Genomic DNA, 17,873 nt, shown 5'->3' with positions numbered 1-17,873 from the left:
TCATACCACAAGAACAACGCAGAACTGTCAATTCTGAATGGTACACAACCATTTGTTTACAGGTTGCCTTCCTAGAAATCGGGTAAAACCAACTGCCGAAGCTCAAATGATCCGTTCAGAATGCCTGTTTAGGAAATACTTCAATCAGAGTGGCAAAAGTGATTCAACAATTGGTTTAAACGCATGGAAAAGTGCATAGATCTTATTGGAAAATATTTCGAAACACAATAAAGCGATTTTCTAAGACTGATCGTAGTTTTTCCTTTGAGCTGTCATTAGAGTGCCCAAATAACTTTTTTTTTTTTTGAAAAGACGGTTTTCGGTTTATACGAAAATCCCAATTTTTTAAAAACCGGTTTTTGGTTTTTTATTTTGCTCAAAATCGGTTAACCGGTTAAAACCGAAAGTATAAAAATTAGTGAAAATGAGATTTATTTACTCATTTTATTAAAATAAAAAATAAATATAAATTCATTGTAATAAAATTAGCAATTTATAGAACATTGACAGGGAAATTGAATGCCGTTAAGGTGCTACTTTTGTGCTGAAAATACTCGTTGACTGATTGTAGATATCCGACTATAAGTTTTCTAAAAGAACATTTTTTCTTTTTTGAGGACCGACATTTTAGACAAACAACATTGTTTTTACAAGCAAATAAAAAAAGATTTGAGACAATGCGCTCAAAGAAAGGGCTTTACAACTAAGTGGAATGTCGTTTGACTAAAGTCACTTCAAACTTAGTGAAACTGTGTTGTAGTTCCTGGTGTGTATGGACCAGTCACAGTTCTGGTCCAAACGTATGGAATGGACCGGTCACTTTAATATAGGTTTGTCATTGGCTGGGAAAATTTACACTTTAGGACACGACTTGGACTCATCCCAAAGGACACGTCCTGGAACAACTTAGTAGGACTACCCCATAGACAACTGTTCATGAACCAGTCTGGGACAAACTTTTAGGGCCCTGTTTCCACCCGTGTCGCACAAGAAAGGAATATGTTGAACAATAACTTATTCTGATGTTTGTATTTTAGTAAAAGTGTGGATTCAAAAAGATTTTAATATCAAGTGAGTATAAAAATCAATAAATTATACACTGAAAAAAATATTGTGAGGTCAAAGATTTCATGTCTTTAAAATACGAATACAAATTTTGCTTAGCATAGAAGACGCATTTCTCTAAAATAAAGTTATTTTCCTTGTCCAAAAGTCGATAAACTTTTCAATGAAGTCGTATTATCCTTATGATTAAGTGATTTTACTTAAAAATGGGTATCTTAACATGAAAGAAAACATGTATAGGCTAAGGTCAACTTGACTTTAATAATTCAGAAAAATTCTTTAAATTTAATGAAATTGTCTTTAAATTTGTTGTATTTTTGCATCTTGACTACAAAGCAAAAAATCGTTCGAATATAGGACATGGTTTACAAAACTTTATTTTAAAGAAGTTTTTTACTTCAAACATATCATAATTTCTACTGGAAGTCGAGTCCTAATTTGGAAAATAAAGTTGCCGTTAAAGGACTTTGATAGCATATGAAGAAAAAAAGCTGAAAAAGCGAAAAATTAAAATTTGCTTCCTAGAAGCAAGTACACAAAACCTAAATTTAAAAGAAAATTGTGTCTTAAAAGTATCCTTACTTGTATTCTCCGCTTCTTTGGCTCGGAATCAATACCAAATTTTTTAAAGTAAAGACAAAATCTTTGGAACCGAGTATGCTTTTTTTTCTGTTGGAAGAAATATATGAAAACTAGAAAGAAATTTCGTTGAAATACAGAAAACCGATTAACCGATGGTCAAAACCCGGTTTTCGCGGTTAACCTAAAATTTTTGCATCATCCGGTTTCGGTTTGTGTAACTGAAACCGGTTCTAGACACCCTAGCTGTCATCATACAAAGAAACAGAAATGGTTTATTGAATTATCCAAATCATCAATGCTCAAATGAATCAAAGCTTATTTCTTTCCAATAAATAAAGTGAAGTAACCTTAAAATTTTTTGGATTGTCTCCATGAAAAATGATTCCGTGGGTGATTTTAACATTAAAACAAAAACTTTAAGAAGTTTATATGTACTGATTGTCTTTGTCCAGCCTACGTATGCAGCTAAGTTTCTCTGGATGATTCCGCGATTTTTTAACAGACGGTCTTGCTACCATCAATAAAGATGTTCACTTACTCTTCTGGTAAAGTTGGTGCACCTTCTTCTTGGCCCGGTGCGGTTACATGATAAACACAAAAGTTTTCCAATAAACCACGCATAAGAGGGAAATTGAAAAATCCAGCAAAACTGGTGGCAACTACATTGAGAAAAATGCAATGGCATTAGTATTTAAACTTTCACAAATAAAAATCTTTCAAATATATACTTACAGTTCAAACCCAAATCATGATAAGTTAAAATAGCTGGTTTCGATGTATCACCCTGTATGGCCACTAATATTTCACCTTTATCAGTGGTTACACGTCTCTGATCGCAAGAGTCCACAATTGAGCCACGAGCATGAGGAAATTGTAATTGGACAGAGCGAAGCTCAATATCATCCATGGGATCAACAGGCATGGTTCTAAATTAGAAAATGAATACAATAATAATTGTTTTAATTAAAATTCATATAAAAATTGTTATGGTAGTTAAAAATAGAGTATATGCCAAGTAGTTTTAATTTTCTAAATTTTATCTGGTATTGAATATTGGAAACAAACTAGATTTTTTATTTTTTTTTATTTTCCCGAAACCTTGGTATTTGTGGGGAGGGGTTTGTTTGGATTGTGGAGTAATAAACATAAGGTTTATTGAGATTTTTTCTATATAGATTGGTGATGGTTCTAGAACTTTTACTCTACTCTATGATTTTAGTTTTTTTGCATTATGATTCAAATTTTCAGTTTTTCTGAAATTTCTTTGAAAATATTCTCTAGATGAAAATGTATTTGGTTTTTAAACTAAAGAGAAAACTTAAGGAAATTTGATTGATAAACTATAAAAAAAATTTTATTTAAATTTAAATTAAAAGGGAAATGGAATTTTCAATAATTTTAAAAAAAAAAATAGGGTTATATTATTTAAAAAAAAATGTATAAGACAATAAATGGAAATTTTATATAAAAACTACTTTCTTTTACTCTGAAATATTTTACACTAAAAACTATATACTTGCTGATTGCTTGTTGGATTGGGTTTCATCTGAGTTGGCTGGATTTTTATTAATTTATAACAAACTAAGCATATTTATACAAAAAAACTCTATACTAATAAAGAAAGGCTAGGTATATAGCTAAGGAAACTGTTAAGCTATTTTCATTTTAGTGTTTGGGTAGTTTTAGTAAAAGAAACCAAAAAAAAATTATTTTCATCAAACAATTCATTAACAAAATTCATACTCGAAAATATAAAAAAAAAGTCGATCAAAGCAAAATGCATTTTCCAAAAAAGGTAACACAAAATCAAAATTGTTATTAGGGGGGATTTCTTATATTTTTTTGCATCGATGATTTCGATTTGATTTCTTGGTATTCATTCATGGTAGATTATGGATGCTTGGTTGATGGTTGGTTCATTCAAATCTTACCCCAGAAGACGAGCCTCCTCGGCAGTGTGTGCTGGTGCTGATGGCATCTTGGTGTTGAGTGTCTTACCCGTTTTATCCCGGTCTCTGTGAAATAGATTAAATGAGCATGCAAGCACAAAACAGAAAGAAAAAAATAACTTGAGATAGAAAATAATGTAGAATACAAACTGATAGAAGTGTACGATGCCTTTAGTAAATATTATTATCCTTACACAGAAAAAAAATGTCAAAATTGTCATTAAGAAAAATTATGAGACATATTAAAGAATGTGTACTAAATCAAGATACAGTGAAACCTCTGAAAGGTAGACACCCAGGGTCGCCTAAATTTTGTCCACATTTCGTAGGTGTCTAGTTATGAGAAGGTAATTTCAATGAGTTATTATAGCAAACGACTCCAGACAATTGTCCACATTAGGGAAGTGTCCGGTTTTCAGAGTGTCCAAATTTGAGAGATTTCACTGTATATCCAATAAAAAATTAAAAAAAAATGCAGTAAAAGAAGATGTATAAATATAAGGATATTTATCAATATCTCCCGATGTGTTGTCCGATCGGATTCCGCTAGATGGCGTTAGAAAGATGAAATTTTTTACTAGTAAAGCTATTCTGTGATTTCTTGATCCAGTTTTGTTTGAGTGTACTTTAAGGCGTATACTAGCAAAGAGTATTTCATAGATACTTTTTAATACTAAGTTCGTTTCGAATAAAGATTGTAATCACTTATTTGTATGAAATAGGAAGACTTATTATAAGCCTGCGTATTTTTCGTGCAATTTTCGTGCTTCATTATCTCTGTTTGAAAAAACTTACAACAACGATTTCGCAGTTATTCCGCGCAAACCTTTTGTTATGAGGAATATAAAAGTATTTCGTAAAAAGACGTGATTTTAGTACTTGGCTTAAGGGCGAAAACGCCACGCAGGCGATTAAAAATATGAATAACGTTTATGGCCCTGATATGGTAACAGATAATTACGTGAAAATTTGATTACATCAAAGATGAACCACGTACTGGAAGGCCAATATTCGAAAATCTCCATAAAATCATGAATAGGCCGACCGTCATGTAAGTATTGTTTCAATGGCCCCAAGGCCTGCAGGTTGCACAAGAAACCATATGGAACCATTTTAAGAAGGCTGAATACGAAAAGATGCTTGATGTATGGGTAACAAAGAAGTTTATGCCAAAAAAGAACGCATCTACGAATCGATGCAGAGTCGCAAAAAAGTCGAGCCATTTCTAAAGCATTTGGTGACTGGCGATGAAAGGTTAATCGCTTACGATGGTTAGGTTAGGTTAGGTTAGGTGGCAGCCCGATGTATCAGGCTCACTTAAGACTATTCAGTCCATTGTGATACCACATGGTGAACTTCTCCCATATCACTGAGTGCTGCCCGATTCCATGTTAAGCTCAATGACAAACGCTTACGATAACATCAAGTGAAAACAGTCATGGTCGAAATGCAGTGAATCGGCTGAAACGGTGGCCAAGTCAAGATTGATGATCAGGAAGGTTTTGTTGTGAGCTTGTAAGATTGTAAGCTGCTCCCATACAGCAAAAAAATTGTATCGTTTCAATAAAAAAAAATCGCCCAGAAGCGACGAGCTTTCGCCAATTGTGTTCCGTCAGGACAATGACAGGCCCCATAAATCGATAATGACTCCCAACATATAAAGGGTGATTCTTTTGAGGTTAGGATTTTCATGCATTAGTATTTGACAGATCACGTGGGATTTCAGACATGGTGTCAAAGAGAAAGATGCTCAGTATGCTTTGACATTTCATCATGAATAGACTTACTAACGAGCCACAACGTCGAATTTTCAGTGAATGGGCCCTAGAAAAGTTGGCAGAAAATCCGCTTTTTTATCGACAAATTTTGTTCAGCGATGAGGCCCATTTCTGGTTGAATGGCTACGTAAATAAGCAAAATTGCCGCATTTGGAGTGAAGAGCAACCAGAAGCCGTTCAAGAACTGCCCATGCATCCCGAAAAATGCACTGTTTGGTGTGGTTTGTACGCTGGTGGAATCATTGGACCGTATTTTTTCAAAGATGCTGTTGGACGCAACGTTACGGTGAATGGCGATCGCTATCGTTCGATGCTAACAAACTTTTTGTTGCCAAAAATGGAAGAACTGAACTTGGTTGACATGTGGTTTCAACAAGATGGCGCTACATGCCACACATCTCGCGATTCTATGGCCATTTTGAGGGAAAACTTCGGAGAACAATTCATCTCAAGAAATGGACCGGTAAGTTGGCCACCAAGATCATGCGATTTGACGCTTTTAGACTATTTTTTGTGGGGCTACGTCAAGTCTCAAGTCTACAGAAATAAGCCAGCAACTATTCCAGCTTTGGAAGACAACATTTCCGAAGAAATTCGGGCTATTCCGGCCGAAATGCTCGAAAAAGTTGCCCAAAATTGGACTTTCCGAATGGACCACCTAAGACGCAGCCGAGGTCAACATTTAAATGAAATTATCTTCAAAAAGTAAATGTCATGGACCAATCTAACGTTTCAAATAAAGAACCGATGAGATTTATGCGTTTTTTTTTTTTTTTAAAGTTATCAAGCTCTTAACAAATCACCCTTTAGTTTGGACCTGGTACCCAGTAATCTTGTCCATGGCCAAAAAAAATTTTGCTCGCTTCAAGGGAGGCTTGTGACAATTTTCTGTAACAATTTGTTTGCCAATACGAGGGTTGTCGTTTATATTTCCGGATTGGGCAACCATAGTGTTTAAATCTGCCAACTGACACCTCTTGACATTTTGAAGTTATACGTACTCAGAACGTAGAACATTCATCTCACCCAAAATATGGAAATATATCGTGAACATTTTCGTGCGATTAACTCAATTCAATTTTTGGCGATGAAGCTCCGTCAAGGACTAGTTTTTTGTCGATGGTATGGTGAATATATTCAAAAATGTTCGGCATCAGTTATTCGGCCCCTTGACGCCGAAGGCCGATTCGTGGCCGATTATCGATTTTTGGCCGAACGCCGATGCTTCGGTCGAGCTCTAGTACACAACTATTTGTTTGCCAATTGTCGTCCAAGAAATCAGGAAAACCAACCGCCGAAGACGGACCACTCTTCCCCACGACAAAGTGAGCTCTCACACATCGGCTTTGATCGATCGATTTGATAGATCATTCGCCAGCAGTTCAAGGCAAACTGGCTTTCTGCGGCGAAGAAGGTGGACAAGGTGGCTGTACAAAATCTGATAGCAGGTGTCAAGCGTGAGGCCCGGCAATTCGGATTTGGAAAAGCGAAAGCTTAACTGAATATTTTTCCTGAATTTTATACTAATCGAACTTGAAAAATAAATTTAATTAGATTTTTTTTAAATAAACGATTTCACCGATTTACACGCGTTTTCCCTTGACCAAATTTTGACCGTATCACCTTTTAGTCCTGACATGACAGTGAATATCTTCTAAAATGAGATGTCAACGTTTTTCAACACCTGAGAAGCGTAAGAATGACAAATTTTTTAGAGATATCTCAATCTAAGTGACAAAAGTGGTTCGACAATTGGTTCAAACCCATGCAAAAGTGTATAGATCCAATAAAGCGATTTCGATAATTAATATTTGTTTTGACGATGGTGATTTTATTCACAAGAATATATTTCTTTATTTAATAATGCTGCCTTTTACTCTCCAACCAATATCGTTTGCAATTCGGCGCCTTCAAACTTTTTGCTGGTCTTCCATGTTCTTCATTTCTCACATCAAAATCATTATTTCTGAACCGTTGAAACCATCTTGCTTCTGATAGAGCATGACCATCATATGCCTCGACTAGCATTCGATGCGACTCTGTAGCAGTTTTCTTCAAATGAAAACAAAAAATTCATGCTTTCCGCAAATCATCACTTTCTGGTACAAAATTCGACATTTTTAACATGATGAAAACATATTCCAAACATGTTCCAAAGACAATAAACTTAAGGAAGATAGGAAATTGGCTTGCGTCATACCAAATGTTGCATTTACCATGTTAGTTCCATACAAAGATAATAAAAGAGGAAGATGGGAGGTTGGCTTGCATCATACCAAATGTTGCATTTACCAGATTAGTTTAATACATGTTTGTAACCTTTTAGTTGTTTTTAGTTTTTATTTATTAAATGAAAAATTTAATTTTCTTAATGAAACAATGATAAATTTTAGGCAACAACAAAAAAAATTACATTTTCCCCAAAAACAATGGAAGATGAAGATGGGAAAATGGCAGCAGAGGGTATCAAACCATTGACGGCGTTCGATGCAAACGTGTCGTTTATGATTTTTTGTTCCACAAATTAAACTAAGAATAAAAAGAAATTTATATCAGGGAATGACGTAGAACAATCGGTCAAAAGTTTCTCATTATTATTTACACAAAATTAAACATCATTTGTGAGTTTTTAACAAAAAATATTGCAAATTAAAAATGAACGAACGTGTATGTATCGAACACCGTAAATGCAACTTTTGGCATGACGTTGCCCTTTCTCCCGTCTTCATCATCTATTGTTTTTGATTTTCCCCTTTATGGAAATTTATTTCGTGCTCTTAGTTTCTTTTTATGTGAATTTTAATGCTATGTCAATACCTGTCGTATACGCGTTTGGTTCGAGTATTAAACTAATGTGGTAAATGGTTTGATGTGCTCAGTAGCCAATCTCCCATCTTCATCTTTTATTATCTTTGGTTCCATACATGTTTTTAAATTTATTTATTTGATTTTATTTTTTAAATGAAAAACTTAATTTTCTTACGGCCATTTTCAATACTTGTCGTATACGCGTTTTGTTCGAGTATGAAACTAACCCGGTAAATGGTTCGATCTCCTCAGTAGTTAATTTCCTATCTTCCTGAATCTAAAGGGTGATTTGTTAAGAGCTTGATAACTTTTTTTTTAAAAAAACGCATAAAATTTGCAAAATCTCATCGGTTCTTTATTTGAAACGTTAGATTGGTCCATGACATTTACTTTTTGAAGATAATTTCATTTAAATGTTGACCGCGGCTGCGTCTTAGGTGGTCCATTCGGAAAGTCCAATTTTGGGCAACTTTTTCGAGCATTTCGGCCGGAATAGCCCGAATTTCTTCGGAAATGTTGTCTTCCAAAACTGGAATAGTTGCTGGCTTATTTCTGTAGACTTTAGGCTTGACATAGCCCCACAAAAAATAGTCTAAAGGCGTCAAATCGCATGATCTTGGTGGCCAACTTACCGGTCCATTTCTTGAGATGAATTGTTCTCCGAAGTTTTCCCTCAAAATGGCCATAGAATCGCGAGCTGTGTGGCATGTAGCGCCATCTTGTTGAAACCACATGTCAACCAAGTTCAGTTCTTCCATTTTTGGCAACAAAAAGTTTGTTAGCATCGAACGATAGCGATCGCCATTCACCGTAACGTTGCGTCCAACAGCATCTTTGAAAAAATACGGTCCAATGATTCCACCAGCGTACAAACCACACCAAACAGTGCATTTTTCGGGATGCATGGGCAGTTCTTGAACGGCTTCTGGTTGCTCTTCACTCCAAATGCGGCAATTTTGCTTATTTACGTAGCCATTCAACCAGAAATGAGCCTCATCGCTGAACAAAATTTGTCGATAAAAAAGCGGATTTTCTGCCAACTTTTCTAGGGCCCATTCACTGAAAATTCGACGTTGTGGCAGATCGTAAGTCTATTCATGATGAAATGTCAAAGCATACTGAGCATCTTTCTCTTTGACACCATGTCTGAAATCCCACGTGATCTGTCAAATACTAATGCATGAAAATCCTAACCTCAAAAGAATCACCCTTTATAAAAAATTCATTTTTTTTTTAAGATTTGGTTGGATTTTTAAATTTGTTAATGGTGGTCACGAATTATTGTCCTTTTCGCTCTAGGACGCTTAGTTTAGGAGATATGGCCAAAAGAAGTTTTTCGTATAAAACTTTATTTTTTTTTTAGGATTTGGGTGGATTTTTCAATTTTTTGAGGGTGGTCACGAATTATTGTCCTTTTCGCTCTAGGACGCTTAGTTTAGGAGATATGGCCAAAAGAAGTTTTTCATATAAAAATTTCAATTTTTTTTTAGGATTTGGGTGGATTTTTGAATTTTTTGAGGATGGTCACGAATTATTGTCCTTTTCGCTCTAGGACGCTTAGTTTAGGAGATATGGCCAAAAAAAATTTTTCATATAAAACTTTAATTTTTTTTAGGATTTGGGTGGATTTTTAAATTTTTTGAGGGTGGTCACGAATTATTGTCCTTTTCGCTCTAGGACGCTTAGTTTAGGAGATATGGCCAAAAAAAAGTTTTTCATATAAAACTTTAAATTTTTTTTAGGATTTGGGTGGATTTTTAAATTTTTTGAGGGTGGTCACTAATTATATTCCTTTTCGCTCTAGGACACTTAGTTTAGGAGATATGGCCAAAAAAAGTTTTTCATATAAAACTTTAATTTTTTTTAGGATTTGGGTGGATTTTTAAATTTTTTGAGGGTGGTCACGAATTATTGTCCTTTTCGCTCTAGGAGATATATAGTTTAGGAGATATGGCTTAGTTATGGTGATATTGGTCTGTTCAATGAATTGATGTAAACTAAATATTTTTCACAGATGTCATAGCAAACAAACAAACAAAAAAATAAAAGCTCGTTCACAACATATGTTCCTTATCGAGACATTTATATCTTGACGCTCACTTCATACCGGTATACCTGGTAATATGCCAAATTTACAAAATATGTTTTTTGAAAAATTTTCGACACCTGAGAAGCGGAAGAATGTTGACTTTTTTTGAGATATCTCAATCAGGCGTGTATAGATTTGAGCCTTTTCAATTACCCAATTGATCAAATGCTTTAATCTACTTTGTTCATAAAGCTCGAAATATAAAATTATAAACAAATAAAGTCATTGTTTGTTTCGCTTGTATCAAAAGTAATAATAAATTAAAAATTATATAAAAAAATGTTTAAAAATAAGACAAATGATCATTAGATTGAAAAAAAAAACAATTTTTTAGCAACAATTAATTAATAACTTGAGTTATTAATATTTTTAATTAACATTGGTGACGGTTACTATCATTTTCGTGATTAAAACAATTTCTATAAAACATGAATTGTTGTTCTCTATATCAATCTCAAGCCGATTCCTCTAAAATTAGAGTGATTTTATTTTAGACCCGTCAATGGGTATTCTAATAAATAAGCTAATTATATAAATTAAAAAAAAAATTGTACACGTAAAAAATGAATAATAATTTAACATTAGTTATGTATAAAATCATACACAATAAAATTCAATAAAATAAAAATATGTACAATTAAATGCAATAAATTAAAGCATTCAGCTAATAGGCTTATTAAGCAATTTTATTTATTTATTTTTTTTCTCTGTGTATGGACAAATGATGGCAACGTACACTTAAATAAGTTATTCATTCATCATATGGTCTTTTTCATATTTCATATTTTTTTGTAATTCTTTGTTAAGCTATAATTTATTTTATGTGTGTATTTATATAGAGTTTGTTTGTTGGAGTACTTGTTTATTATCATCACTAAAAATATGCGTTCATGTTAAATGTGTGTGTTGGTGTGTGTCGTTGGTAAAGTGGTTTGGCAGTAGCTGCTATAAAAATATGTGTGTTTGTATGAGTTTGTGGTAATGCATAGTCACTTCTAGGAAAATCAAATCGCATTTCGGTAACAACTCGATACAAACTGTTATACAAAAGTAAAATACCATTTTGTTGTTGTAGTTCTTTTTATCATGGGGTCATAAATTAAACTCAATCAAGGGAATATATGGAAAAAAAAACATTCTGTTATACTAGCGCATGTAAGCAACTATTACGACTGAAATTTCGATAGTACGATACTGTAAATATGAACATTTAAATTGTCGCTACTTCTAAAAATACCACCACCACATAAATTGCTGTAGTCACGCATTCACGCGATATCCTAGTAAGGCGGTTTGATGTACATGTGTGTGGGTGGTGTGGCCGCATGGTAAATATTTCATATTTCGTTGTATATTTGTAGAGGAATAATTAGAATGAATTTAATTGGAGCTCTTAAAAAACAGTAGCTGCAATTATGCAAAAGAAAATAGAAATTGACTATTGAGGGTTTTTTGGTATATGTATTAAAAAACAATTAACAGTTATTCAATTTTCCTTTACTCTATAACTATTTTCGAAAGGCTCATAAAACTATACTAGAAGATGTTTTAAAATTCTTTTATCTTCCCAAAAATCAAATAGCTAAAAAGGTATGTTTCAACCTAAACAATCGTTTTGTTTTTATATTAAGAAACATTTGGCGTATGAGTAATTTTAATATGTAAACATTTAATTTGTTACGTATACGCTACATGGTCCCTATTAAATTTCATTTCAAATGGGACTATGTGGATAAATACGGTAAAACCTTAAAGTATACGTGCACTGAAAAAAAAGCATGCCCGGTTCCAAAGATTTTGTCTTTACTCTAAAAAATTTGGTATTGATTCCGAGCCAAAGAAGCGGAGAATACAAGTAAGCATACTTTTAAGACACAATTCTCTTTTAAATTTTGGTTTTGTGTACTTGCTTCTAGGGAGCAAATTTTAATTTTTCATACCATTGCGGATTGAATTGTTTTTAAATGTCTATTGTTGTCAATGAGGCCAACCTTGCTTCTTGAGCATAAAAGAATTTGATCTGGAGTCTCATCCCTTCATGAAAAGAAATCGAATCAAACTAATTTTTTTTTTTCGCAACATAAATATGGAATGCCATTACTTTTATTTGTAGATTAGTTTTTTTTCTCTTTCTCTTTTTTTCTCAATTTCTATTATTGCAGAAAATATTCTTTAAAAAAAAAATAAATAAAGCGTTTGTGCGGCGACTTTTCTGATTTAGTGTAACTATGGGTCTGAATTTTAAAACGAATCTGTTATCTGTCTGTAGGCAGACCAATTAAACAAAAAAGGATTCAATATATCGATCCATTTTAACTATACATTTTCTAGATGAGGAATCCTTACATCAATGAGCCGGTTTTATGTTAATCAAATTTAATTATAATTTAATACCGATAAGGTCAATTTTGAAAATCTCTTAACCAATTTTGAGTTAATTTCGTCAAAGAAATGGACGAAAAATATCCATTGAAATATTTATTTACTTTTATTTACTTTTACTTTTAGCCGCAAAAATGTTTCAATTAAATTATAAAATTTATAGCATTGAGTGGCACACCGAATAAATTAGGGTGGAAAATTTGGCAAAGTAGCACAACGGAAACACATTTTGTGAGATGCATTTGTACATTGAGTAATTCCATAGGGCCATTTTCCAATTCCAAAAGGATAAAAAAGCCGCAAAAATGTTTCAATTAAATTATAAAATTTATAGTATTGAGTGGCACACCGAATAAATTAGGGTGGAAAATTTGGCAAAGTAGCACAACGGAAACACTGGTCCAAATTCCCATTTTTTGCTTGGGTTTTTTTCTTCTATGTTGTTTCTTCCTTATGGGCCTAAAAGAAATTGAGCCGACCCAGGAAAACAACGAATATTAGCCGGCTTCTCTGAATTTTATTTATCCTAATCAAAGGGAGCAACCGTCGTGTAATGGTTAACATGCCCGCCTTGCGTACAAAGGGTCATGGGTTCATTCCCAGTTTTGAACAACCACCAAGAAGTTTGCAGTGGATTCTCACGTGTCAGTAAAGCTGCTGGTGAAATTTCTGAATTTTTAAAACCTACTCTAAGTGGAGTGGAAGAGTGGAAAAAAAACCTTTTAATCATAGAATCGAGCAGCACTCAGCGATAAGAGAGTAAGTACACCGATATCACAATGGACTAAATACTCTAAGAGAACCTGAAATATCGAGCTGCCACTCTACCTAATCTAACTTCAAACTAAACATTTGCTCTCATATATACTGATAAAAATATTTACGTGATATTAAAGATTACACAACCTAAATTTTAGTATGCGAAATTTACAAAATATTAAGGACAAATTTCTTTAAAATAATGAAATTTTAATTAAAATGAAGTTTATAATCTTTGCTTCAAAATTTTTTTCATTAAATTTAGGACAGAAATTTTTCAAATTTGCGTCCCTCTGTTAAAGTCGCATGTCTATGAACTAAGACTAATTTTCCTTAAAGTAAAGAAAAACATTTTTGATTTAAAGAAATTGTCCTTGAATTAACTGAAATATTGAAACTTTAGATTTAACATAAAAACGCTTCAAATATAGGCTAAGACTTATATTGAGGATTTAGCGTCTTAGGTTTAAAGTTTTTTTGGAATTAAGAAAACATTTTTTACTTTAAAGTATCCGTTATAATTTGGATTTTTAAACTGGCATTTGTTTGTACGTTAGTACCTTTATTATTAAACCGCGAAAAGAGAATGGAAATTTGATAAACGAGATCTGTACCATAATTTTAATTTTATTGGTCCTAGATTTAAAGATAGGTCGCAAAAAAATTTCTTTATTTTAAAGGAGCCGCATCTTTGGCTCAGAATCAATACCAAACTCCTTAAGGGAAGGTCAAAATCTTTGGATCCAAGTAAACTTTTTTTTGAGTGTACAGTGGAACATCTCAGAAGTAAACACCCACGATAGTCTAAATTTTTTGTCCACATTTGCGAGGTGTCGATTTAAAAGAATGTCATTTTCATGTGTTAAGTAGCAAACGTCTCGCAATAATTGTCCATTTTTTGAGAGGTGTCCGGATTTCAGAGTGTTCAAGTATGAGAGGTTTCTTTGTGATCGACTGGTTAGCTAGAATTGAAAATCTGATGGTAATCTAATGCTGATTTAAATATTCGAAAATATTCCTTAATATTAATTTTCGCCAACTTTCCGCTTTTATGGAAGTTCTTCTCCATATTTTGCTCTCTACACTATAATTTCCTAAAATCGAAATTCATTCAAAGTTGCCTAGAATCAATAAATGTTTACTTAAACTGTATTCATTCTATTCTGAAATGAGTAAATGTTATTTAAATTGTGTCTGTCTTAAACTTCCTATAGTGCTAAAGACTTTAATACTTTCTAACTTCAACTTTTTTCCCATCCAAATATCAACTTTTCTAAAGTAACACAAAAAATATATTTGTTTTACATAGATTTTCTTCATTGTGACAAAAACAAAACTCTTTCCTTATTTGTATCATATTGCAATTAGTTAAATAGTTTAGTTCCTACACTGAAAAAACAGTGAACCCAGCAGGAAAGAAAATTTTAGTTAGTTTTAGAAAAAATATATTAATTTTAGAAAATTTTAACCAAACTGTATTAGAAGCGGAGATGTCACGCCGATTTCACAAAAGTAAGTAAATAATTTTCGATGAATTCAAGAAAATTTTTTAGACATAATTCATTTTTTTTTATTATTTAAAGAAAATTTCGTAGTTTGAAGGAAAAAATTGGAGTTAAAAATTGCAAAAACGTCTTTAGTGCCATACGAAGTTCATGATGGGCTCATTACTGGTAAAATTTACAAATTTTAAGAAATTCTGAACTATTTTGTGGGAGACCCGAATTTAGTTAATCTTTATGCTTCATTTGTGTATAATTTTTTCCTCTATTTTAGTTATTTTAACTAACGTACGCAAAAAATTATTAACGTCATGGAAACTTTCTTAAAACGTAAAAATTCCATGAACTTAAATTGAATTAAATCAGCTTTAGTGAAATATTGGGTTCACTTTTTTTGAGTGTAAACTTCCTAAAATAAACCTACATTTTCTTTCACGTTCGGGGTTCTTTTTTTTTGGTGTATAATAAATATAAACTCTTCACTTACTGGTACGATCTACAAATTAAATAAATGAGGCGGGACAAAATATAGTTTCATAATGAAATCCTATTACTCGCTCCGTTTTCACAAAATACACAACTACTCTCTCTCGCTCTGTTTTGTCCTTGGTACGATGACGATTTTCTGTTTTATAACAGTTGTGAGTTTTCGAGTTGGCAACAATGAATCAGCAATGATGTAGTAGTTGTTGTTGTTGTTGTTGTTTCGTTTTATAGTTGTAAAAGGACTAGAACACAAGTTAGTAGTAGTAGCAGCTACTGTTATTCATTGTTCATATTAAACTCCACATATGTGTGTACAACTATCGATGGCATGACCACCATAAAAATTCATACCATCATCTCTGTGAGTTAGTTGAACATTATTTGACATATAAATGAAAAATAAAACGAAAAAACATTTGAACCTTCCTTGGTAGGTTTATTTTTCCAATGCGGTTAACCATAATGCGGTCAGATCGCACACATGTACAAGCAAGCATTCGAGAGGACGACTGGGTATTGTTTAATTGCACTCCCACAAAAGTCGGTGTATACTAGAGATGGTTGGTTGCACTAACACTACATGCTCGATTGGGTGACCACAGCGACAATCAATACTAGCACAATCAGCTAGCCACTTGAAATACTGTATTTTTTTCTCGATTTATTTTAAAATTTGAAAAACAAACAAACAACGAGAGAAGGCGAAACAAAAACTCCCATTTATAATTGAGGAGTGTGTTACGTAAAGCGCATTATTTTTCAGTTTATTTTAGTTTAAAGCAGTTTCGATTTTATTTAGGCGATTTGATTTTCCCACACTGAAGAAGCAGACACTAGTACATTTTTTGTTTTTGTAAATTTTTATAAAAATGCAATTCAATTAATAATGATAAATTTCATATATAAGGTGGCGTTGTTATCTGTTATATTTGTTTCTTTGTTCTATGTTCAATTCACAGGCATTTCTTAGACACACTACAAAAAATAACGGTTAATTGATTTTTTTTTTAAATTTCAAAACATCAAACGTTCACAACTTTGCAACTGTAACAATTTCAATTAAACATTTCCACAAAAAAAAAATAGAAAATATTTAACAGTAGCTTTTTACATGCACATTTTATTTATTTTTTTAAATTTTCTATTTGACTCCATTCATTCCGTAAGTTTTGTGATTCTTTATTACTTACACTAGAGCGAACAAACGAACAACACCACTGACTGATGAATGGTTCGATGTTGGCTGGCGGCCCTAGCGAAGCAAATGAAGTTTTGCCTTAGGCTTTACTATTGCCTTCGTTTTTCTCTTTGTTTTTTTTTTTTTTTTTAGTTTTTCTCACAATCAAATCAAAAGACGTTACTCGAAATCAAATTATCTGAATATTGTACTTTTCGTCCTCGAGTTCTTTTCGTTGTGGTCGGTCGGGGAAAATTTGTTAATGTCGCGAGAGTTATGAACAAGAGGAAAGGAATGGTAAAAACACACTGTGGCAAAGTGTTCCTATCTGTGCCACTGGTGCCGCCGTCTGCAGAAAAACAAAAATTAAATAAAAACGAATCCAATTCAGAAAACCGAACCGAATAATATGAGTCACCAGCTGTAATAGAAGTCAAGCAGGCATATAGCCTACAACGATGACTACGACGACAACGACGACGCCAACAACGACGACGATGGCGACTCTACACCGAAACAAGGAGAACATTCAAACTTTCGTTGTACTTCGTTTCAAAAGCTCATATGTATGTGTGCTTGTTGTGCGCTTTCCTTTGTTCTGATGTTTATAGAATTGTTTTGATAGTGCAAATGGCTTTCGTGCTTGTAACTATGAGAGTGTATTGTATTTGTGCATATAGGAATGTGTGTATGTGCGTTTGTTCAGGCGAATGGTGTTGAAAAACTCCTAGTTGAAACTAAAAAAGAATGGCGCCACTAAAACGCCATCAAACAACAAAAACCCTCTCATTCTATCACTCACTCTCTCTCCAGTTCTTGCCACCCTACCATATCTCTCAGGAGAACAATAAGGAGTCAGCAGTGTTGCCAAGAGCTATTTTCTATATAGTTGCTCAAAAACAAACGTATTGTCAAAACAAAAAACTCTCTTGAATCACAAATATTTGTTGAAGTTTGAAGTTTTATTCTAGACTTTTAATCATTTTTCGAAACGTATTGACGAACTATATTCTTTAACAAAATATATATGAAAATGCTGAAATTTTTGGAGTGTTTTCGTTAAAAAAAGTAAATCCACAATCGAGATCCACATAGATTCCGATAGATTTTCAATAGTAAAATATCAGCGGGCTCATAGTGTATTCAGCAAAATCTTTTTCAACATTCCATTAGAAAAATAGAACACTTATTGAACTGTGCCCTTCGGTAGCACAGTGGAGGTGCGTTAGTCTTGTATGAGGATGGTGACGGGATCGATTTCCTGCCGGGTGGCAAAAACATTTTACTTACGTAAAT

General features: G+C 33.1%; 1 protein-coding gene across 11 annotated transcripts in view; it reads right to left on the bottom strand.

Annotated features, from left to right (window-relative positions):
• Positions 1–17,873, bottom strand: part of MESK2 (misexpression suppressor of KSR 2) — a 97,702-nt gene that overhangs the window by 22,868 nt on the left and 56,961 nt on the right. For 6 of the 11 annotated variants that reach the window (XM_075310143.1, XM_075310148.1, XM_075310152.1 and 3 more), the window contains 3 exons: positions 3,579–3,662; positions 2,380–2,573; positions 2,186–2,306 (listed from right to left, as the gene is read on the bottom strand). In XM_075310143.1, the coding sequence (XP_075166258.1) occupies positions 2,186–2,306; positions 2,380–2,573; positions 3,579–3,662 (399 nt within the window). Of the gene's footprint in view, positions 1–2,185; positions 2,307–2,379; positions 2,574–3,578; positions 3,663–16,590; positions 16,947–17,873 lie in introns of those variants that run through there. The other 5 variants (XM_075310146.1, XM_075310144.1, XM_075310149.1 and 2 more) reach the window with 3 other exon arrangements.

This window comes from Haematobia irritans, chromosome 5 (assembly GCF_050003625.1).
Source record: "Haematobia irritans isolate KBUSLIRL chromosome 5, ASM5000362v1, whole genome shotgun sequence".
Lineage (NCBI taxonomy): Eukaryota > Metazoa > Arthropoda > Insecta > Diptera > Muscidae > Haematobia > Haematobia irritans.
The sequence above is the reverse complement of the archived record's forward strand: the minus strand, read 5'-3'. Positions and strand labels throughout refer to the sequence as shown.